We start from the raw sequence: 20,825 nt of genomic DNA, 5'->3' as shown, positions 1-20,825 counted from the left end.
TATGATAGCATAATGACTGAAAATTTTCAAATCAAGCAAGGCAAATGAATAATCAAAGGTGGTCTCACAAAATAATGGATCAAACGAGAAATATGTCGCCAATAGTAATGAGCAATCAGTCATGACTTTAATCCGTCCCATCAGTGCATACGAGATCTCGACATGTCGTCATCAGTGAGGCTACATAAGATGAAAGTAATGTTCATTAGGTGAGGATCATTACGCAATTGCCAATGTGCCCTGAAGCTTAGGAGTGGCCCATGGAGTTTTTCCCACTCCCACAACGATAAATAATATTGAAGTAAACGTCTGCTTTTATCGTTGTCAGAGCTAGTTTCAAAGTATCTGCATCGAAGAAATCTTCTCCTTCTCCCATGGTCACTTCATCATCATCCAAGGTAAATTACTACAGTACCTGTTTACAATGATAAAGCGAATTTTCACTATACACACTCTGAATCAACTCATGGTACTAATACATCCATAATGCAACGCAACTTTCATGAAGATCTCTATCAATATCAGGTTCATGGCAACTTCCATAAGAGTTTTATTTTACTGTGTAGAGTATTTATGGCAACTTCATTCAAAAGTTAGCGGTGTTTGCTCCGCGACTTACCCTATCGCCGGTTTTTGAAATTAAAACAATTGAATAAGGCGGGATGGAAGTGTTATCGCCACTTGTAGTCGATCGCAGAGTCCTGTATTCAAACATTCATGGTTTGAAGAAAACGATTTGAAAACTTCGAACCTGAAAAGTATTACGAGGTTGTGTTTTTATGTCATTTTTACCCCTGAAGAATGCCCACTTGGAATCAGATTCAATCTCAGCTGCGGAATGCTAACAATCCAGTTGTTTTCTTCGATATCACTGTTGGGACAACGGTACGTACATGAATCACATTTTCAGCAGAACAATCTACTTATTTGGTTGACATCATTTTAAAAAAAATTAACGTTTATTACATACACCATAGGAAATTGGGCGCATGATTCTAGAATTATTCGCTGATGTAGTACCGAAAACCTGCGAAAATTTTCGTCAGTTCTGCACTGGTGAATACAGGAAAGATGGTGTTCCATTAGGATACAAAGGAGCTATTTTTCACCGAGTGATCAAAGATTTTATGATCCAAGGAGGAGACTTCGTCAATGTGAGTACGATTGGGTTCGTTGGTTGTTATATTTTTAGTGCTCTCATGAGTAACGAGCGTTAATTTTTAACGCCATTCATTGCATTTCTCGATTCATTGTGTGATCTCAAGTCGAACCGGTGTTTTTTATTCTTTTCGTTTCTGATCAATCTTTTGCTAAGATTTTTATTTCCCAGTAAATCTTTACTATTTCGATCGTGGTTAAGACTCTCCTCTACGTAAAATTTCAGAGTCATCCCTTTCCTTCCTTTGCTATTAAAGAAATGGTTTCATGTAAGTAATTAAAAATTTCACTCATAACGCTTTAGAAGGCGTTGCCATAATTGAAATATTGTAACCTTAAGTAAATTTGTTGGATCAGTCCTTTAATTTACTGTCTAATCTTGTTATTAATCCTCAAAGTATTTATATTATAGATATATATTATAGAATTCATCCCACATATCTAATTTTTATGTTTATTACGTGCTGGTATTGGTTGGAATTGTATTTGTCGTGGCTTTTATTTATACCTTAATCATGTTCCTCTATGTATTAACTAAAACAGTAATTGGTGTGTAATGTAATGGCTTTCCTTCTTCAATACCTACCGGTTGTCTTACGTCAGGACATAAATCAGGTTTAAAAATAACTTTTTATGTTTAAAAAATTAATGCTAATGTGTAATTCTTCCACAGGGTGACGGTACAGGTGTTATGAGTGTTTATGGTGGTGGAACATATGCTGACGAGAACTTCAATTTAAAACATGATGCACCTGGATTATTGTCAATGGTAAGAGCTAATCCCATATGCTAACCATTTGCCTGCTCATGATAATGGTCTGTTGTATAAGTATATTTTTTTGCAGGCCAACAGTGGGAAAGACACTAATGGGTGCCAATTTTTTGTGACCTGTGCCAAGTGTAACTTCTTAGATGGGAAGCATGTGGTGTTTGGAAGAGTTGTCGATGGACTCCTTGTGATGAGGAAAATAGAAAATGTGCCTACTGGCCCTAACAACAAACCAAAGATACCAGTGATTATATCCCAATGTGGTCAAATGTAATTATGCTCAATAAATTTTTTTATATAACGCCTTCTAAAATTGAAACAGGACTGCATGATTTGACCATGGAAAGGGCTTCAAATTTTGCTGTTACACGTTCAAATTTTTGCTTTAAGCAATAACTTTGTCTCATGGGAATTTATTTAATTTATTCTCTATAGATTTAATGAAGGGTCAATCTTTACTTCCTCGAGTCATTCTGTCCAAGTAAAAGTCTGAACAGTGCCAAATTCTGAGCGAACTCTAGCAAGCAGCAATATCTGCTGATATACCAGGATTGGATAGCTGCCCAAAAATATCATGACAAATACTCTATAAAAACGTTACTGTATCCCTCTTGGCAAAAAATTTTCTGCAGTTGGCTTGAGAACTGCTTGTAGTAAGGGCTTCCTTTTGTCTATTTGTAGTAATTTGTCATATTTTTAATGTTTGTAACCCTCTAAAATAATTTCCTGTGATAAAAATCAATTTTGCTCTGTGCAGCATCAATTGCTTCCCTCAGTGGCCCCTTAATACACCATGTTACCAGAGGATGCATGTTGGAGGGGAATCCCACCTTTACCTGCCCCACCACCAAAGACCCACTTAAACTGTGTGGTAGTTTGAACAGATAGCCTCACACCGAATATTCTAGAAGCAAAAACTATGTGACAAATATTAAAGTGATCAGTACTTATGTATTCATGCTGATTGGAGAGGCTATTGTAAGTCAAGTGCATAATAAATCAACAAAGTTCATGGTTACATAATCTGCAATGCTTTGGTCTAGTTTACATGGGAAGAGACAAAATGAGCTATTGTTACGTTACCAAACTTCACCCAAATTACCACATAAACTCCTTAATAGTTTTTCAAGTGCTGTAGTTTTTTCTGTGAAATCACAGCCAAAAATGAGAAGCTTTTACACAAATTACCTAACTGCCTACATTACTCAAGTCCCCAAGATAGGTCAAGGCTGTAGTGGGTGAATGAGGCCAGGCAGATCAAACCGTCTAATATTTTACATTCACATAGGCCTATGCCAGTGAAACATGGCTGCAAAAATTATAAAACATATGTTATGGCCTGTTTACACAATACATTAACACATACGAGTTAATGTCTGTTTGTGTGAATGATTTTTGTGGACTGGAACGGAACATGTACGAATGCATGAACCAAATTAGAACAGGTTCTATTTTCTGTGCATGCATTCGCACAAGTTGGGTGGTTACACAGTGCATTTTGGCGTTCATTCTCGCGTTCATACATTTAGACATTAACCCGTACGTGTTAATGTACTATGTGTAAACAGGCCATTAAAGGCATAAAATTCCACAAAATTTAATGCCAAGTTAACCACATCATGATTAAAGGCTAAAATGTTTCTATTAAACTGTGATGCCTGTGTGATGGATGTACCTCTAAACAGGTTAGTACATATTATAACCGGATTAAAACAATAAATTTAATGGTCATTAAAAATTTTCAACTGGTTGTAATATTTTCCAGTCAAAAATGCCATACTAGCAACAATTTTTCCATGCAAATTGATTCTCTATTTTCAACAGTTAAATTTCATATGAGTAATCATGTATATTTTTGTACTGTCTCATCACTGCTAAGGTTTCGCAAACATTACAGTTTTAACATTAAAGTTTTTCAATCTTAATATTTTTCCTGTAAAGAAACTTTTATTGCTTTTTAAAAAGACCAAGATAACATATTTAAGAAGGCAGTTGTGAGGCTATGATCATCACAATTCGTTGGCTGTTTTTTTTAGGTAGTGTGGTAATCTGATGATTTTCATATTTTAGAGGAATACATGGACTTCATATTATTTCTGGACCCTTAAAGCATAAGTGGCCATAAATAATGAAGCTAATAGAGTAGGGCGGAGCAGCCTTTATTTCTGGAATAATGGAAAAGATGCTAATCATAAAGGTGCCTTTCCAATCAGGGGCGGATCCAGCATTTCTTTCTAGGGGGGGCACAAGCAAGGCCTTATCCAGGATTTTGTTCTGGTGGGGGCACAAGGATACCTTGTAATACAAAACGAACGCAATGATAATGGGACCGCATTAAAAATCTTGCATATTCGTATGGGTCTGGGGGGGGCACGTGCCCCCCCCCCCCCCCCTAGATCCGCCTATGTTTCCAATGACTGTTTTTTTTCACCAGCTTAAAATGTAGTATTTAAAACTAATTGATGAACATTCAAAAGCTACTTGTCAACACATCAGACCTCAGATGCATTAGCTCTTTGATGTGATTAATACTAATAAGGCGGAATGGAAAGTCATGAGAAGACCTCTCGACTCCGCACTAAACAACAGCTTTAAACTGCCCCTGATCATTAACTCCTTAGTCAATCAGTGGAACATACTGACTTATGGATGTAATGCTGCTAAAAATTGTTTGTAATAATTGTTAGAAACCTTGGGAACTGTTTTTTTAGGTTGCTGCCATATTTTAAAATAAAAGGTAGTTGTGCTTTTCCACAGTTTTTTCATGCGCACAGTGGTAGATTCAGGATAGGGACAAAGGGGGGGTGGTAGGTGGGAGGCCTGGAAGGTAACTTCGCAGCAGTAGTGTGGATCTGAATGTAATTACTGTGGCAGAGCTTTTAGTTTCGAGCGCCACCACGAAGAGCAGCAGGTTATTTTTACCCTGAGGTCCCTGCCAATACCCCCAGGTTATGTGCCAGGAAGGCGCCACAGAGATGCTCGGGACTTGGCCTCTCTCTTCACCAAACATCTGATGGATGAGAACCATATTAGTGACTATACCTTCTACATTTAGAGAAAAAGGGACCAAGACTCGATGCCTCAAGGCCGCTATACACGGTGAATGATCATGCTGAATCACGTGATCATTCACAGTATCATGCGAGCAAAATAGAGCATGTTCTAATTTTCACTGAATGATCATGTGCATGACGGTTCATTCGCAAATTGTTCCTTGATACATGGTGAATGGTCTCGTGAATGAAATCAATTGCCGTGTATAGCGGTCTTTAGAGTAGTTTGAAATTTTAACAATTGTCAAAAATAAGGAACATGTTGTGAATGAAATTTTGTATCCTTTCCATTCCCCTTCTATACCTTCCTTCCTTTTTTACTTTAATTACTTCACTTAAAGGAAAACAAACCCTTTTCCGACCTTGCCTTCCCTACTACCTCAGATGACTATGTTTTATGGACGCACAGATATTCCCCTCTTCCCTGTCACCTGACCCACGTGCCACTACCTACCTTCTCTTGGAAAGAGTACGAAAATCCCAAATCCTCTCCATGCTCTTACACCCATTCCCCACCTCTTTGGCCAAATTCTACCCCTGGGAAAAGTGCAAATACCTTTTATTTCCACGTATACATCAAATTCCATTACATCACACCTGAATCAGTTGAACTTATTAAGATATATTTTGTTAGTTACTTTGGTCTTCTGCCATGAGGAGTAGGTAGAGGGGAAGTAGAAGAGCAAAGCAGTGACTATTTGAGCCCACTGTAGAAAGGGAGTATGTTTAAGGCCCCTCCAGCTTCTTGAGTATGAATAGCTCATGTGGCTACTCCAGGGTCTTGGTGCATCTAATTTCTGATCAATCTGTTGTCACCTGGGTATCAGACTTGAGGTCAGTGTCATATGAAGCCATCTGGGGCAAGCCACACACGTGACACCAGTCCTTTTCTATTGGCAAAATAGTCAAACTCCATCCTGAGGTGATCTCAGTGGTGGAGTCACATAACACACTGAATATATGCCTTGTATACAAGATGGCACTGATCATAAGTGGTGGTCTGCCTTGTTGATGGTTGGCCATTTCACAGGGTGCTATCCAGTCCAGCATGAGTGTAACCCACTGGTGGTTCATTCCTAACCACCTGTCGCACGACACAGGTAACCATGATCTGTAGAATGTTCCCTCCAACTTAGCCCTTTGACAGCAGGAGCCCATGATTTTAGCTACCATCCTGTGCTCAAGAGAAGCAAGACATATTTTTGCCCTCTAGCCTGGCAGAGTGTCTCATGGGGAGTGAACGCTTATTATCCAAGATGGTCATTCCTACCAAGGTATGGGCCTACAGTTGGGCACTCGTAACAGTGTGGAGCAGGTAAGAAACAATAAGAAATGGGCCGTACGATTGGAAATTCCAGGAAGCACCCCCCTGGCAGCTGCCTCCTGCTGGCCTGGGTGAGTTAAGCCCCTTAGTTATCCTTATAACTGTATATCCTTATACTTGTATACAGTGAGGGAAAGTGCCCAAGTGCTAGATTTTCGGTTAGCAATTAAAATTTTGGAAAACTGCAGTACCTACATAGTCAAGCATTGGTTAAACATTTTAAAACATTTTTCCCACAGTAAGCATGTGAAAATGTTCCTGCTAGTCTAACGATTAAATATATAAAAATTCTTGTTTCACTTAATGGTGACAACTGCAAAATAAAAAATAGTTTGCACATAAAAATATTAAATTTGCTGCCAAGTTCATCAATATTAACTATTTGTTCAGTTTAGCATTTTAACATATATATGTTTTAAAGTACATTCATTCAACGTTAAAACTTGGGGGCTTCTAATGTAGGTGACCCACTGGGGAAGAAGGCTAATAATTTTTCTAATAAATATTCTCATTACTCAACATTTGAAGAGTTCAGAGTAGTTTTTAACCCTTTGTGAAGAGTTCTCGGGATCGCCACCGGGTCAGGAATCTGCCGACGTTTCGATGTCCGACTCGGTCATCGTCCTCAGGGCTGTGAATTCACTGTGAACAGCTGTTCAATGTGAGCTTAAATTGTAACTTGTTAAATACAACTTATAATAATGTTTCATACGGTTATTGTTTCATTCCTTTTGTTTAGTGTATTACGGAGCCTCGATCATTTAATTTCTCAATAAAAACTTTCATAATATAAATTTCATATATAATAAATGAGAATATTTTGTGCAGTAATTGTTTTATCTTGCTACCAATATCTAGTATGAGAGGATCGTTCGCCTGTCAGACCCTTGTACCCCCCAGAAAACAATGATGCTCCACGATAGATCCCACCTCCCCCACTCCCGTCAAAGCCTCAGAGAGGTAAAATTACGCTATTGAAAACTATTGTCTAGTTTTTACATTATAATAACTAGTGTCTTTTAAGTGTCAAATTGATGTAAAGTGTGTTTCCAGGCATATCATTTTTTTTCCCCGAGACCCCCACCCCCCTCCGTTGCCTTGGGCCCTCCATCATCCCCCTCTGCTACGGGGGGAAAGTAATGGTATAGTTAATACACATATACCGCATGTACTTTGCATATACCTATTTGGTACCTAGTATATTCTACAGTATACATATATTATACGTGTACTGTAGCATAAATGTGTAGTATACTGTTTATACATACGGAATATGCTCGGTATGCATGTGTGTATACACAAATAATATATATTATTGATGCGTAAGGATATATATTATTTACAGATAATTTTAATCTGGAAATTTAAAAAATAGAAGTTGAACAAGGACCAACCAAAATTAATTTTAGGTGAGTCAGCATTTGGAAGACGAATAATCCACATTTAATGTACAATTCACTGAAAATTAATTTTTGATACGGAATGCCAACGCTTAAATTCGCGGCTATTTTTTATGGGGGCCGGTAATACTATAGAATTTCTTTGGATATTGTTTAGAAGAAGGAAAAAAAACTGACACTAGAGGATGTGAATTCGTAGCTGCAATTTTGTAAACAAAAATAGCATGTATCAATCTCTGCGTATTTCCATGGTATTTCCCACCCCGTTTTCAAGGATTCCGTCATCGACCTATCGAATTGTTTCGCAATATCGCAACATCGCAATGCTTGCCGAATGTTGCAAGGAGGGAATCGGGGGAAACGAGTGAACAAGTTGAGGGATATGAGGGTCTCGTAAGAGCCCGAAAAATGCGCGGAGAATTCGCAATGGTTTCGTGATACTTTGATTGTTTACATTCTGAGGCGCTCCCCATAGTGATTAGTTAATTGTATATGTCCAACAGTTGATTATGGATCTTCCTGCATTTGGCTGTTTCGCCAGGCAATGTCGATTTGTTCGGCCGCAATGGTAAGGTTAATGATATTTTCCTGTGGTACAGAAATGTAATGTTTTGGTTTTAGCTTCTTCAGTAGTAAATTCGTAATAGAACCCTTGCATTGTCGTATCTTCGAGATGTGACCTTGACCCACACTCTTCTATTATTATTTTTCGATCATATAACTTCTATATCTGCTTCAGAATGGGCTTAATTCCATTTTTGAATCTTTAAGTTTCAGGAAGAGTAAAATCGGAAGGACATATGGATGCCCAAATCGTCTTATTTTTGCCACCAGTTCAAAATTCCCTACGGAATATGGGTCAGTGTCACCGTATCGCCAACTCTTCAATGTTGCTGGAATAAGTGACCGGAAGAAAGAATATTCGGAGAGGAAATTGGTTGGGTGAGATTTATTACTTTATTATGCATCTAAAGATGTTGAAGGTAAATGCTATGTCGTGGAAAGCGTATACATGTTGTTTACTTGGCAGCGAGTGACAACATCAGATTGATAATACAATTCTTATGATAAATGGTACTGGATATTGAGTTAATGTGATCGCATGACTTTCCTCTTCATAAATTTCGACCTCAGTCTTTCCTTTCCTTCCAAGATTTGTCATATCGTCCGTCAGGACGTCGGAGGTTTTTAAATGTTCAGTGAGAAATAATATCATAAAATAGACTAAGAAAGTTAGTGTGCTTGATTATATTCAACGTTCCTCTGATATTCATTCTGGAGATGTCAATTTTTATGTATAAGTAGGTTATGCTGATGGTTACGATTCAGTCATGCATATCAGTCAAGAATTCAAAAAGTTTTGACAAAGAAATGTTGAACTGAGGTGATTGGTCGATAGTGAACCACAAATCAAGGCAACTCGTCACCGAAGTGCATCAAACCTGAGGAAATAACAGACAAAAGAATTAGGGCAAGGCATGTTAAAAATAGAAACTATTTGGGACTGCATAAATGGTCTGAAATGAGAATCCATTAGGAACTGCTGCTATTCAATTGTAGAATGAATATGTCATGCGAATTAGATTTAAGAGCATTTAGCCGAGCTGTGATTTTTAGCTATAGGATATATGGGAATTTTCAAAATGGTATTCACCACGAGTGGATTCTGATACTTATGGTGGGATTGGTACACATTAACTTTTAGGCCTTCGAGTCAGAATCAGGGGCGGTCTAGGGTGAATGGGGGTCCTCAGCTGGGGTTCGTGATGGGTCACACCTTACTGGGGGATTCAGGGGTCCTCCCCCAAAATTTTTGAAAATTGCATGCTCGGAAATGGATTTGGATGCTATTCTGGCTCTTAAAAACCAAAGTTAATAAGAAATAGAAATTTAGTCCCTAAGAATAAATACTATGTAAATAGAGAATTTTCCAGCTTATAAAACTTTAAAATAACCTTCTCAAATTACCCCTACAAAAAGCATCAGGTTCCCTTTTATCTTTTGACACCTTTATTTTATTTATTTTTCATATAATATTTTTACTCTGAGTATGTTGTAAATAAAGCAATTAATTACAACATAGAATTTTATAATAAAAAAAACTTATATTCCAGTAATCTGAGTCATTTTTAGTATACCTCCCATATATGCTTCACAATAGATGCGAGCATTGTGTCAAAATCTTGATCTGGTCAAATCTTGATCAAAAGCTGATCTGGTCAGACCGCCCCTGGTCATAACTGAAGGGAACTAATGTGGATATTGATTTAGTACTAGGGAATTACACCTGGGAACCTATTATGGAACTTGGGGCATTAAACTCTGCTGGGGGTGGTTAGCATTTCATGTTATGTTTATCAATATTTAAGAATCACCTCTAATGCCTGTTTCAGGATATTTGAATATCAGCAGTGGAGGAGTATAAGGATATGGAATTAGTAAGTTCAACAGATTCAGGCTTCAATTGGTGGAAGTTAGACATATTTAAGTAAATGAAAGATCGTAGCACTTTTTCACAAGAATTTTTTAACGCGTTGTACGCATTAAAAAATTCTTGTGGAAAAGTGCTACGATCTTTCATTTACTTAAATATGGAATTAGGCTAGGGAAATGACAGCAAAAGGATACTTTCAAGTTTCAATATTTCATAAAATTGTCTTAGGTGTTTGATGAATTGTGTTAGGAGAGGTAACTCCAGAATTTGAATGATTCCTCATCTTATCACAATATTTTGTAAGAGAAATAACATTGGATATCGTGGTATTGCATGAGCCTGATTTCTTTTGGAAATTCATACCATGATATTTACCTTTTGTTTACCATTTAAATTTTATTTCAACTATTCCATGTTTAATGGGTGTAATTTGTGGGGCCCAAACTTTGCGATGAGAAAGAATTAAATCTAAAACAAGAAAAGATCTCTTTACATTGTTTAGATGCTGAAAGTGTCCCCAAAAATATAGCTAATGTAGTGTCACTATTGGAAAAGCTTAAAATTTTGAAATACGTTTTGTTAGAACTAAGCCATCGGTATGCTTATTTTTGGATTTGCTTTGGTTAAATATCATTTATTCATATGTATCTGGCCAAGGAGGCCAGAGAATAATAATACATATGTGTTTTATGTTCAACCGCAACGATGGTCATTTTTGAACCCATGTTCTTGTTTAAGTATACCGGGACTAGCCACGGTGATAACTTTACGGGAGTCACCCGTAATGCACAATTGTGCGAAAAAATTTCCACAGGGAAGAATGATGCCTCGGTAGCTTAACTGGCTAAAGCACTCGGCCGGAAATCGAGGGATCCGGGTTCGAATCCCGGTCAAGGCAAATGATTTTTTCTCTGTGGGTTTTTCGCACCATGTTCTTGTGTTTTAGGAAATGCAAGATGAGTTGTATTAATCGTATAATTATGCAAGAAATTCTTGTATTTCAGATATTCTATGGAGCAGATGTATAATGTTGTGGCAGACGTGGGCAATTATAAGTCATTTGTACCATTCTGTAGAAGTTCGATTATCACATTGAGCCGCCCAGGGCTTGTGAAAGCAGACCTAGTCATTGGTTTTTCAGTTGTTACTGAAAGTTACACATCCTCTGTTACCTTAGTGAGACCTAATCTTGTGAAAGCTGTTTGTACCGAAGGAACTCTTTTTAATCATTTGCTCACTGTTTGGAAGTTTTGTCCAGGACTAAAATCAAAACCACAGTCTTGTATAATAGACTTCTCTGTGTCCTTTGAGTTTCGTTCATCTCTCCATTCAAGGCTATCGCACATATTTTTCAATGAAGTAGTGAGACAAATGGAAAATGCTTTCATCACTGAAGCAAAGAGAAGATATGGTACTCCGTCGGTAAAAAGTAGGAAATTAGGATTTTTAACTATGAGATCTTGATGTTTGTTTGTATGTAGCACATCAAGTTATGTATATAATGTTGAAATTATTTATGATTTTTGTGACTTAAAAAACTTATATCATCGAAGAAATATACCTCATTGTCAATGATGTCATAAGTTATTTAAATTTGTTAAATAAATTATATTATTGTTCCAATGAATAAACTTAAGTCTGTGATAAAATGTAAATTTCTTTTCGGAAAAATGCCTCATAGAATGAAACAGCCACAGTAATGAAATAAATACTTGCAATGTTCCACAATTATAAAATTTATTACGGCCTTGGTTTCAATGTAACTACACATCTTCAAGGTACAAATGGTGTGCGGTGTATTCAATGTACACAATTTTTAACTGGAGTGGGGTTCAAGTTTTCTCATCCTCTCTCCCCTTAATTCCCCCACTCCAGTTTAAAATTGTATTAATTGCAAATATAATCGTGAGGCAGAAATGTAGGAAAAGAGTGGAAAACTCTCTAAGCTTCCCTGTGGCTGATGCGGGTTCGAATCACACTATGTGTTAATGAGATGTTCTGTAAGGTTCAAAGCATTTAGAAAAATGGGGAGGGAAAGAAAGTGAAAATAAAAAGCTAGAAAGAGGACAGAGAACGATATACATATCGATAGCTAAGTTGTAACAACACGTATCTCAAAAATAGCAATTTTTCAGGAGAGCAAAAAGAATGATTATTTTTTTTCCTTGAACAATGAAATTAAAAACCAAAAGTTCATAGAACTGAAAAAGAAGCAACATTTGCAAAGAAAGAGTTGTTTTTTGCTTGTATATTATTTTTTAAATGTCATTACACTTTGTTTAAGATACCTGTCTCAAACAGATCGAATTTGAGATACGTGTTGTTAGAACTAAGCCATCGATATATAATAGTAGCTTGTATAGAATGTGTGTGGGAGATGGGGTAAATGCAGGATGTAGAGGAAGGGTGAGGGAGGGTCAAAGTGTAATTAATAGGGCTGTGGGAGAATCTCGACCACCGAAGTGTCTTGGCAGCTCGAGAGGAGACCTAAATTCCTCCTAACGGTCGGGACGGGACTCTCAGCATGGCGAGAGTCTCACCAGGGTCAGTAGTCTTGACGGTACTCAAGAAGACTTGTCCCTTCAAGACTTCTCAACACTCCTCGAGACTCTTGGGTCCTCTCAAAAAAGAAAAAGTAATTTCTGCTTTAGGCCCCTATTTTAGATTCTGAATAAAAAAATAATTTTACAAAAAGATTTTTTTAAGGAAATGCTATATGTTTCCAAATCAAAAATAGTTGTAATAAAAGATCAACATAGACAAATTAAGGGAAATTTATTTTTATTTAATTAATTAAAATTGGCAGGTAGCTGTGAATTGTATTACCTTAGTTGCCATCAATTAACATTGCGTAAAGGTATATCAAATTCTAGATTATTCTTTTTTGTTAATTTAAAACTGAATGTTTTTTATTATCTTATTGTAAAATACATTGTTGCAACCCTTTATTCTGTTTATGCTTCAAAATTACGTATGTACTCATTTTCATTTCAAGTCCTGATGATGGTGTATATATGAGCTGAAATGTTGGAAAAATTTGCATTTCAATATTAAGACCTAAGCTCCAAGAATCAAATTTAATATTAAATATATAGGTCATGGAAAGAAAAAAAAAACATTTTTTCATATATCTTGTTAGGTGGTGCTCTATTAACATCATACCAACACATTACAAAATTGAATATAGAGGATAACTCATGAAATATTTGAAATATTTTTATTGTGAGAATGTATTCGTAAATGCTGTGGAGGATACCATAGTAAACTCTATTGTGACTGATGGTGATATTAATTGGAAATTCCAGCCTTGCCTGAGAGTCTCTACAGGTATCGAGAAGTGTGGAAGGGGCCACAAAACGTCTTGATCCCCATCAAGACTCCTGAACTCAGGCGAGGCTCTCACCCAGCCGAGAATCGCATCCTGGCCATCATAAGAAATGAATGTCTCGCTTTAACTGCATGGACACTATCCCAATGTTTTTCCCAAAGGTTTTTCTATAAACTATACCATAGTAAACATTAGATGGGACCATGGTGGAAGAATTTCATGAAGATAGTTCTAATCCTTTAATGTGCATTTTGCAGGCAGCTGGACCAATAGCCCAGTATAATACCATATTATTAATAAGTGGCAAAAGTGGCACAGATTTATTAAAAGTGGGTATTGGGGTAATGGTCGGGAAGATTCAGGAAGGAAAATTCAACCTATGATGTGATAGTGGTAATGATGACCTCAGAGGAGAGGAACCTGTTTTATTTCCAGGACGTCTAGTGGATTTTGAAAAAAAAAACCTTTTGTGGACTGCGTTAAGAAAATGGGGGTGAACTGGAAGAGTATGTAGGTCATCTGTGCATGGCTCAGGCTGCACAAGTGAAAGTGGCCAATGGAGAATCAGGGTGGGACTCCATTAGCAAAGTGTGAAACAAAGCTGTGTACAAGTGCCCTTGCTATTTAACATGTATTTCGACGAGAGGCATGGGATAAAATAAGAGGTGGGAGTCAAATAGGGTGGAGTGGTGTTCAAATCAGTGGTGCTCTAACATGATCAAGTATTGATCAGCCAGTCAGTGAAAGGGTCGTTGGCAATGATTGACACATTAGGTATATAGTAAGGGGAAAGTGGCAAAAATTAATTTCAAGATCAAAGTTGTGTGGTTTTTATAAGCATTACCATCAAGGAATGGGAGGCTTTATATAAAAGTAAATGGGCAAAAACGTGAGTGGAGCGATTCAAGTATTTGGAAAGCATATTGTGGAAAAATAGGACAGAGAAGATAAAAACCACATCCGTAAACATTTTTCAGTTTCCCTTGCAGTCAAACCGCCTCAAGGATTGCAATAAAGTCAAGTTGGGTGGTGCACTGGTATGAGAGAGCTAAATGTACCGACGAAGGACCCCTTCCCAGTTCCCTTGGGTCCATCACGTGTTCGGGTAACAGGTCTTCTGACACTTCGGATTGGAAGAAAGGAAATCTAGTGATGAGTTTTCCTAATAGCAGTGGAAGCAGCTTGTCGTCTTCACATTTAAATATTACAAAAACGCGATTGAAATTGTTCTGATAAGCAATAAAAGAAAAGATTTTACTTCTCGCCCACCGTCACAACTCAACTGCACTTAGCAACAAACACCGAAATTATTTTATTGTTCCACATAGTAAGTTAGGACATTAATAAAGCAGAAATTGATTTTTAAAATGCTTAAATTCCTTTATTTACTATGCTGATGCTCACATTGTGGTGCTGACGTGTCCGATGAATTGCCATAAAAATCGTTATTATTCGGTTGCTTGCAGAAACTTGCAGCTGATTTTTTTACTAATGTCTTTATGGTGCTGTTCAGTTTTTGTCACCAATTTACATTTCTGAGCAAATCGACGTCACTTTTTTACCTCTCAACATTTATGCGAATTTTTGCGAAAAAATTTACTCCTCTTCACTTACTCTTTCAGCAATTATCAACATCACTAAAAGGTTGATATCTAGATTTTACATTAGTACGATGTCTATATTAATTTAGTACGAATTTATTTGTTCAATATAATAGGGTAGTTTCCTTCATCAAAGAAAATGAAAGGCATTGATTGCGATTCGTTACCCACCATTAGTGTATTCATAATACACAAATTATTTGGTTTTAGAAATCCTAGTTCAGACGAATGGCAATGGTCAATTTTAACCGCATTTGAATAATTTCAGATTGGCGCCCATGCGATGCCATTCCACGTGACGTCACAGGGACCTAGTTTCTATACAAGTATATAGGAGTTTTACATCATCTGAAATTACCAATGCACACATGAGGCTCAGAGGTCAGGGAAACATCACTTAATAATCACCCATTAAAACTACTTAAGGTCGGAAAGTTTTCTTCGTTTGAAAGGGTATTAATAATCCTTATTTAAGCCAAGCGCTACCTACTAGCAGGGTACTTTGCTACCTGCTACCAGCCTGCATCGTATCAGCGCTCAAAGCCTCACCCCAAGGTCACCTCACACGGCGACAGCGGGAACCAGAATGACGTCACACGGGGTTTTCCCAGCATTCACACTTAGCCGTCGTGTTTTTGCGTGCTTGAAAATTTTCACTTCTAATTTAATTGTGAAAAATAGATTTCGTCATTAAAAAATCTAAAAGCGTGAAATATGTACTCCAGGAGTAATAATCTTTCGATTTAGGCAGTAAAAAAAAAATTGGAAACCCTACCCTACTGCCGACGTAGAGCCAAAAATAAATCTGATCATATTTCGAAGTACGTAATTTTCTAAAAAAAAAACAGAAAAAGCACGTTTCCGTTGAAATGGTGCTACTACATTGACGCAATATATCCAAGTTAACAAATTATTTTGTAAAAAAGTAAGCATGAAGTTTGATGCCCCAGACATGATACTTCATAACTTAAATAGTCAAAGCAAGGTTCAAAAAAGTCGAAAAAATTATTTTTGTCCATCTTTTCCGGATCCACACCAATGTGCATCGCGGGGACGGGTAGTAGTAGCGCTAGCACTCACTGCCCAGTGGCGCCGACTCCATGGGGCCTGAGGGGGCCAGAGCCCCCCCAAAATTCTTTGTGGGTGTGAGGAAAAAATATGTCAGACTTGTCGATTTTCCCCGGAGCGTCCCGATATCGAGATTTAAGTTATCAGGGTTCTAATGTTGATCATATGACTCTTCAAAAATGCTTCAAAAACTTATAACTCACTACTTATAAAATTACCTGGGGCAAGATCCCCGATTTGGGCCCCCCCAATATTTTTTGTAAGTCTGCGTCCCTGTCACTGCCCTAGGAAGATTGAAGTTCTATGCGTCTTTCGCCGAGGGTTTCACGAGTGCACGAAAGCTTTACAATTTCCATAGATGAATAGTAGTGGAAAAATGATTTGAAATCAGTATAGCATATGTTAATATTGAAAGGTAATCATCCTTGCCACGGTGGAAAGGTTTACCTGTCCCTATGACCTCTAGAGCGCCCGGTAGGGCCACCATGGATATGATAAGGTCCACAAATGCCAGATAGGTCAAAGGGTAAAAGTCAGACGAAAGGTAGGAAGTCCATGTGATGGTAACACGTGAAAAACAGTATTGGAATGGAAGTGGGAAACCCTAACAACTATATCTTCCCTGAGAACATGGAGTGGAATCAAATGAGCCTCGGAAACTCATCGAATGGTACCTACCTGTCCACTATGGACGGATGTCGTTCACCGCAGCGAGTTCATTTATTTATTTATTTATATCTGGATTATTTATATCTAGGATATGGAGTGTTAGGGCAATGGTGAGGGTGGGTAAGCTAGAAAATAAAAAAAAGGATTTTTAGATGGAATGACAGGAGGTTGATTATTGTGAACTGAAGAGGAAAGTCCATGAAGATTGGGGATGCTGCCAGAATACTTCGTAAACACTCCATGAAAACCTACCATAATCGGTGGAGTACTTAATCATAATTATGCTTTGAATGGCTATGTGCTTGTGCGCAGTGGCGTAACTATAAGGGATGAGGGGATAGATTCCCCCCCCCCCCCCCCAAAGCCTCAAAGAAATAAGAAAGTTACTTAAAAATTTAGTTTAGTTTTGACATATTATAACTGCATCTCCTTAAAGATAATTTTTTAGTGCCAAAATAATTTAAAAAGGTATTTCCAGGCATGTCATTTTTCAAAAATTTTCCCGGACCTCCCGTAACCTGGGTGGGGGGGGGGGTATCGCACCACCCGACCCTCCTCCAGGCCATCCCCCAAAGCATATTCCTAGTTACGCCACTGCCTGTGCAATATACAATGTTTTGGTGTCTCGGAGACCTAAAAGCTTGCTGCGTCCAGCCCGTGAGAAGAGAGAAATAAATTATATTTTTATATTTACCATACCTTAAGTCCCAAAATCCCAGTTAGAATGCCCATGGTTTACCAAGGCGCTGCACTTGTCAAGAAAAGAAAGCTCGAGAGACATCTATCAATTGGAGCCATGTCAATGTTTCCATTCCTTAAAGGTCTGTTGTTAAATCCACTTCAATGGATCACAAGAAATAATGAGTCAAAAGGAAAGGGGTGAAAAAACATATTGCACCCGCCTAATTGACAAAAATTTATGGTGTGGCAATAATTTTCATGGTAAGGTGGGGGTTCTTGTCTCTCTTATTGAGGCATTTTGTTTAATTTAGGAGGTTTAAATGCTAGACGATTAATGGATGCTGGTGGAGTGAAGAGTGAGTTGGTGAAACTGGTGAGACGGTTAATGCTCAAAAACAATATGTTTCAAAATGGGGTCAAGTATGTGAAATTAGAATGAAAATATTTTGAAATGAAATATTTCCATTCAGTACCCAACACTCGGGAAAAATATAGGCCATGTAGATCCCACAGGTACTTACTCGAAACGAAGGAGATAAGTCCTTACTCTGAATGAGCGCTTGCCATTTCTTCATTACTTCATCATCCTTTGGATAGAAAGATGTCGGTGCTTTAGGTCTCGAATATTAATAGTTTCACAGTAATCCGTGTACAGTGGCACACAGCACTCACTTGGCACAAATTAAACCTTGCACCGCTCTAGGTACTTCTTATAGTACCTTACTAGGTGAGTATTCCTCTTTGAACTAAAAAAAAATTGTTGTAGCATCACCAACATTAACACTAGCAATAGTGCATTCTCCGCAAAATCCAAATTTGTTACTGCCCCCGAGACACATAAACACGCGATATAAAATCCAGTACCTCCAGAAGTGAACTGAGACCGGTCTGCTATCAGCATATCATCAGTATACCAAGGTTTGCAATGAGCGAGTAAAATTCAATGAGTTCATGCGGATAAAGCGATCTTGCTAGCAGGCTGTAATATAGGTTGTGTTGTCTGGATGCGTAGAATAGGGGAAATTAAATTTCAAGGAGAAGTAGGAGACAGAAACGGAGGGGAAAGTGAGCACATGGCAGGCGAAAAGGCTGTGATGGTGTCTAATTGCAAGCTAGCAATCAGAATTCCGACCTATACTGGACAATTCAACCGGCCGAGGACCAGATTCATAGCCTACTCTTCCTCGCAGTTCTGCCTCCAACTCCGTCAAGGAAGGGATAACACCCTCTCCATAACTTAATGCGGCGAATAGCTGGAGGCATTGAAATTCACTGAAAGCCAAGGGCGTATCCATGATGATAACTAGGGGGGAGGGGCAAGCTATGGTTGTTCAAGTTGTAGGTGTTGTATCCAGGGTGGTAGCCCTGTCCCAAGGATAAGACATGTGAGGACGGGGCACGCCCGGCAGTTGTTGGCGGGACTACGCCATGCGTTGTATCGTGCATAGCCCAGAATTAAAAGTTTATTTCCTAATGGACTCTTGTGTTTTCCTGCAATAGAACAATTTGGCGACGAGGACGGGATATTTGGAGTCCGATACTGTCGTGGGTTATGTGTCGTGTGGTTGAGGCTTTACGTGAGTTTCGGGAAAAAAAAAACTGATCGGTCGACCGCGCCTGTGGTACGTGCCATTCTGTATCTTCACGGACCTATTGCCTAAATATGAGTATAGGAGTTTTTGATCAAAGTGTTGAGAGCATCTCGACCTACCTTCTGCGCCTAAACAGCTATATGAGGACATTACGTCCTCCTGTTGAGGATCTCGGCAAGAAGGATTTCTTAATTGGTCACATAGGAGGGGCAGCATTGGAGAAGCTAGCTGTGAATCTTCACCCTCTCACACCGGACCAGCTGACTTACGAACAATTAGTGGAGGAGCTTAAGACCATATTTACACCGGTGCGCTTCTTTCGTGCTGAGAGGCTGATCTTTCAACGTCGTGTTCGTGAACCCAATGAAAGTTTTTCGGAGTATGCCCTGGCGTTAAAGAAGTTGGCTGCCACCTGTGATTTTGGGAACAGTATGGAAGATAGATTAATTGACCAATTTCTGTATGGTCTTAATAGTGAAGAAATAACCACTAAATTGGCTGGCGAAAATGTTCCTTTTAAGAGATTCGTGGCCAAAGCGTGCTATATGGAAGGATCTGCGGAATACGCCAAAAGCACTGGGGATAGTCCTGCCTCAGTTTCGGTAATTAATAAGAGATCTCAACCTCACTGTAAGCCATTGTCACCAAAGAACATTGTGAAATGTTTTAATTGTGGAGGGCCTCACTATGCTAACTCATGTGACAAGCCTTTGAAGTGTACCCATTGTGGCAAGGACGGGCATTCAGTGAAATTCTGCCGTCAAAAGAGTAAAGATAAGTTCAAAATGAAAAAGATGGTAAAATCCGTGCTAGAACAGACACCAGAGGAATCTAGTGACGAAGACTGCCACAGGCATGTGGGGTTGTTGCAGTTGCATCAAGTGCAGGGAACCCAACGAAATCGGCGCACGTTGACTGTTCAGATTAATGGTGCACCTGTAACTATGCAAATAGATTCGGCCGCAGATGCATCCTGTGTAGGAGAAGATATTTATAAGAAACATTTAAGCCACTTGAAGTTGACGCCCACCTCTATGTTATACAATTGTTCCAGTGCCCCCTTATCATTACTCGGCGAATGTCAGGTTAATGTTATGTTTGAAGGAATTGAATATGTGTTACCTCTGGTTGTGCACAAAGGGAAGTTTCATTGCTTGATGGGTCTTCCGTGGCTAGAAGTGCTTCCTATAAATTGGTACAGTCTTTTCCCAAAGAAAGCTGTAAATGTGGTTGCCAATGGTAAAACTGTGTTAGAGGATCTTAAGAAAGAGTTCCCTTCTGTATTCTCTGGAAAGCCTGGGCTAATCAAGGGTTATGTCGCCCAGATTGTATTGAAACCAGATTCTGTACCAGTTTTTGTATCTCATAGACAAGTGCCTATTCCATTGCGAGACAAGGTAAGAAAAGAGTTGGAAAAAATGGTTGAACAAGGGATTTTGGAGCCCACGACCAACACACAGTGGGGTACTCCAATTGTAGTGGTCCCGAAATCCAATGGCGAGGTGAGAATCTGTGGGGATTACAGTTGTTCAGTAAACCGTTGTCTGAGTATGGATCATTACCCACTCCCACTGATAGACGATTTGTCTTTACTAAAAGGTGAGTGTTTCTGTAAAATTGATCTTTCTCAGGCATATCTACAGTTAGCCGTTGGTAAAGAATCACAATCTATATTAACTTTGAGCACCCATGTAGGTTGTTTTAAAGTAAAGAGAATGCTGTATGGGATAGCTTCTGCGCCCGCTATT

The 20,825-nt window shown here is 38.5% G+C and overlaps 2 protein-coding genes and 1 long non-coding RNA gene across 3 annotated transcripts; 2 read left to right on the top strand and 1 right to left on the bottom strand.

Annotated features, from left to right (window-relative positions):
* The first annotated feature begins 643 nt into the window (after window positions 1–643).
* LOC124159391 (peptidyl-prolyl cis-trans isomerase H) lies at window positions 644–2,228 on the top strand. The gene is made up of 4 exons (XM_046535165.1): window positions 644–885; window positions 978–1,154; window positions 1,832–1,927; window positions 2,004–2,228. Exons 1-4 carry the CDS (start codon window positions 802–804, stop codon window positions 2,199–2,201), a joined length of 555 nt encoding a protein of 184 aa, XP_046391121.1. The 5' UTR covers window positions 644–801; the 3' UTR covers window positions 2,202–2,228.
* Window positions 2,229–8,022: 5,794 nt separating this feature from the next.
* On the top strand, window positions 8,023–11,866 carry LOC124159387 (coenzyme Q-binding protein COQ10 homolog B, mitochondrial). The gene is made up of 3 exons (XM_046535163.1): window positions 8,023–8,272; window positions 8,476–8,646; window positions 11,143–11,866. Exons 1-3 carry the CDS (start codon window positions 8,214–8,216, stop codon window positions 11,600–11,602), a joined length of 690 nt encoding a protein of 229 aa, XP_046391119.1. The 5' UTR covers window positions 8,023–8,213; the 3' UTR covers window positions 11,603–11,866.
* LOC124159388 lies at window positions 8,653–18,731 on the bottom strand. Its single transcript, XR_006864959.1, has 2 exons — window positions 18,007–18,731; window positions 8,653–9,146 (listed from the first exon to the last, which is right to left on the bottom strand). It is a non-coding gene; the product is annotated as an uncharacterized LOC124159388 (long non-coding RNA).
* Window positions 18,732–20,825: the final 2,094 nt, after the last annotated feature.

The sequence above is a fragment of the Ischnura elegans genome, chromosome 5 (genome assembly GCF_921293095.1).
Source record: "Ischnura elegans chromosome 5, ioIscEleg1.1, whole genome shotgun sequence".
NCBI classification, from domain to species: Eukaryota; Metazoa; Arthropoda; class Insecta; order Odonata; family Coenagrionidae; genus Ischnura; species Ischnura elegans.
This window is presented reverse-complemented; position numbering and strand designations above follow the sequence as displayed.

Bases quoted from the DNA above. Each gene is read 5' to 3' on its own strand.
- LOC124159387 (XM_046535163.1), top strand. From the start codon at position 8,214: ATGGATCTTCCTGCATTTGGCTGTTTCGCCAGGCAATGTCGATTTGTT. The intron at 8,273-8,475 runs GTAAGGTTAATG...TGAATCTTTAAG, and splicing joins CGATTTGTTCGGCCGCAATG to TTTCAGGAAGAGTAAAATCG. The intron at 8,647-11,142 runs GTGAGATTTATT...CTTGTATTTCAG, and splicing joins TCGGAGAGGAAATTGGTTGG to ATATTCTATGGAGCAGATGT.
- LOC124159391 (XM_046535165.1), top strand. From the start codon at position 802: ATGCCCACTTGGAATCAGATTCAATCTCAGCTGCGGAATGCTAACAAT. The intron at 886-977 runs GTACGTACATGA...CATACACCATAG, and splicing joins ATATCACTGTTGGGACAACG to GAAATTGGGCGCATGATTCT. The intron at 1,155-1,831 runs GTGAGTACGATT...ATTCTTCCACAG, and splicing joins AAGGAGGAGACTTCGTCAAT to GGTGACGGTACAGGTGTTAT.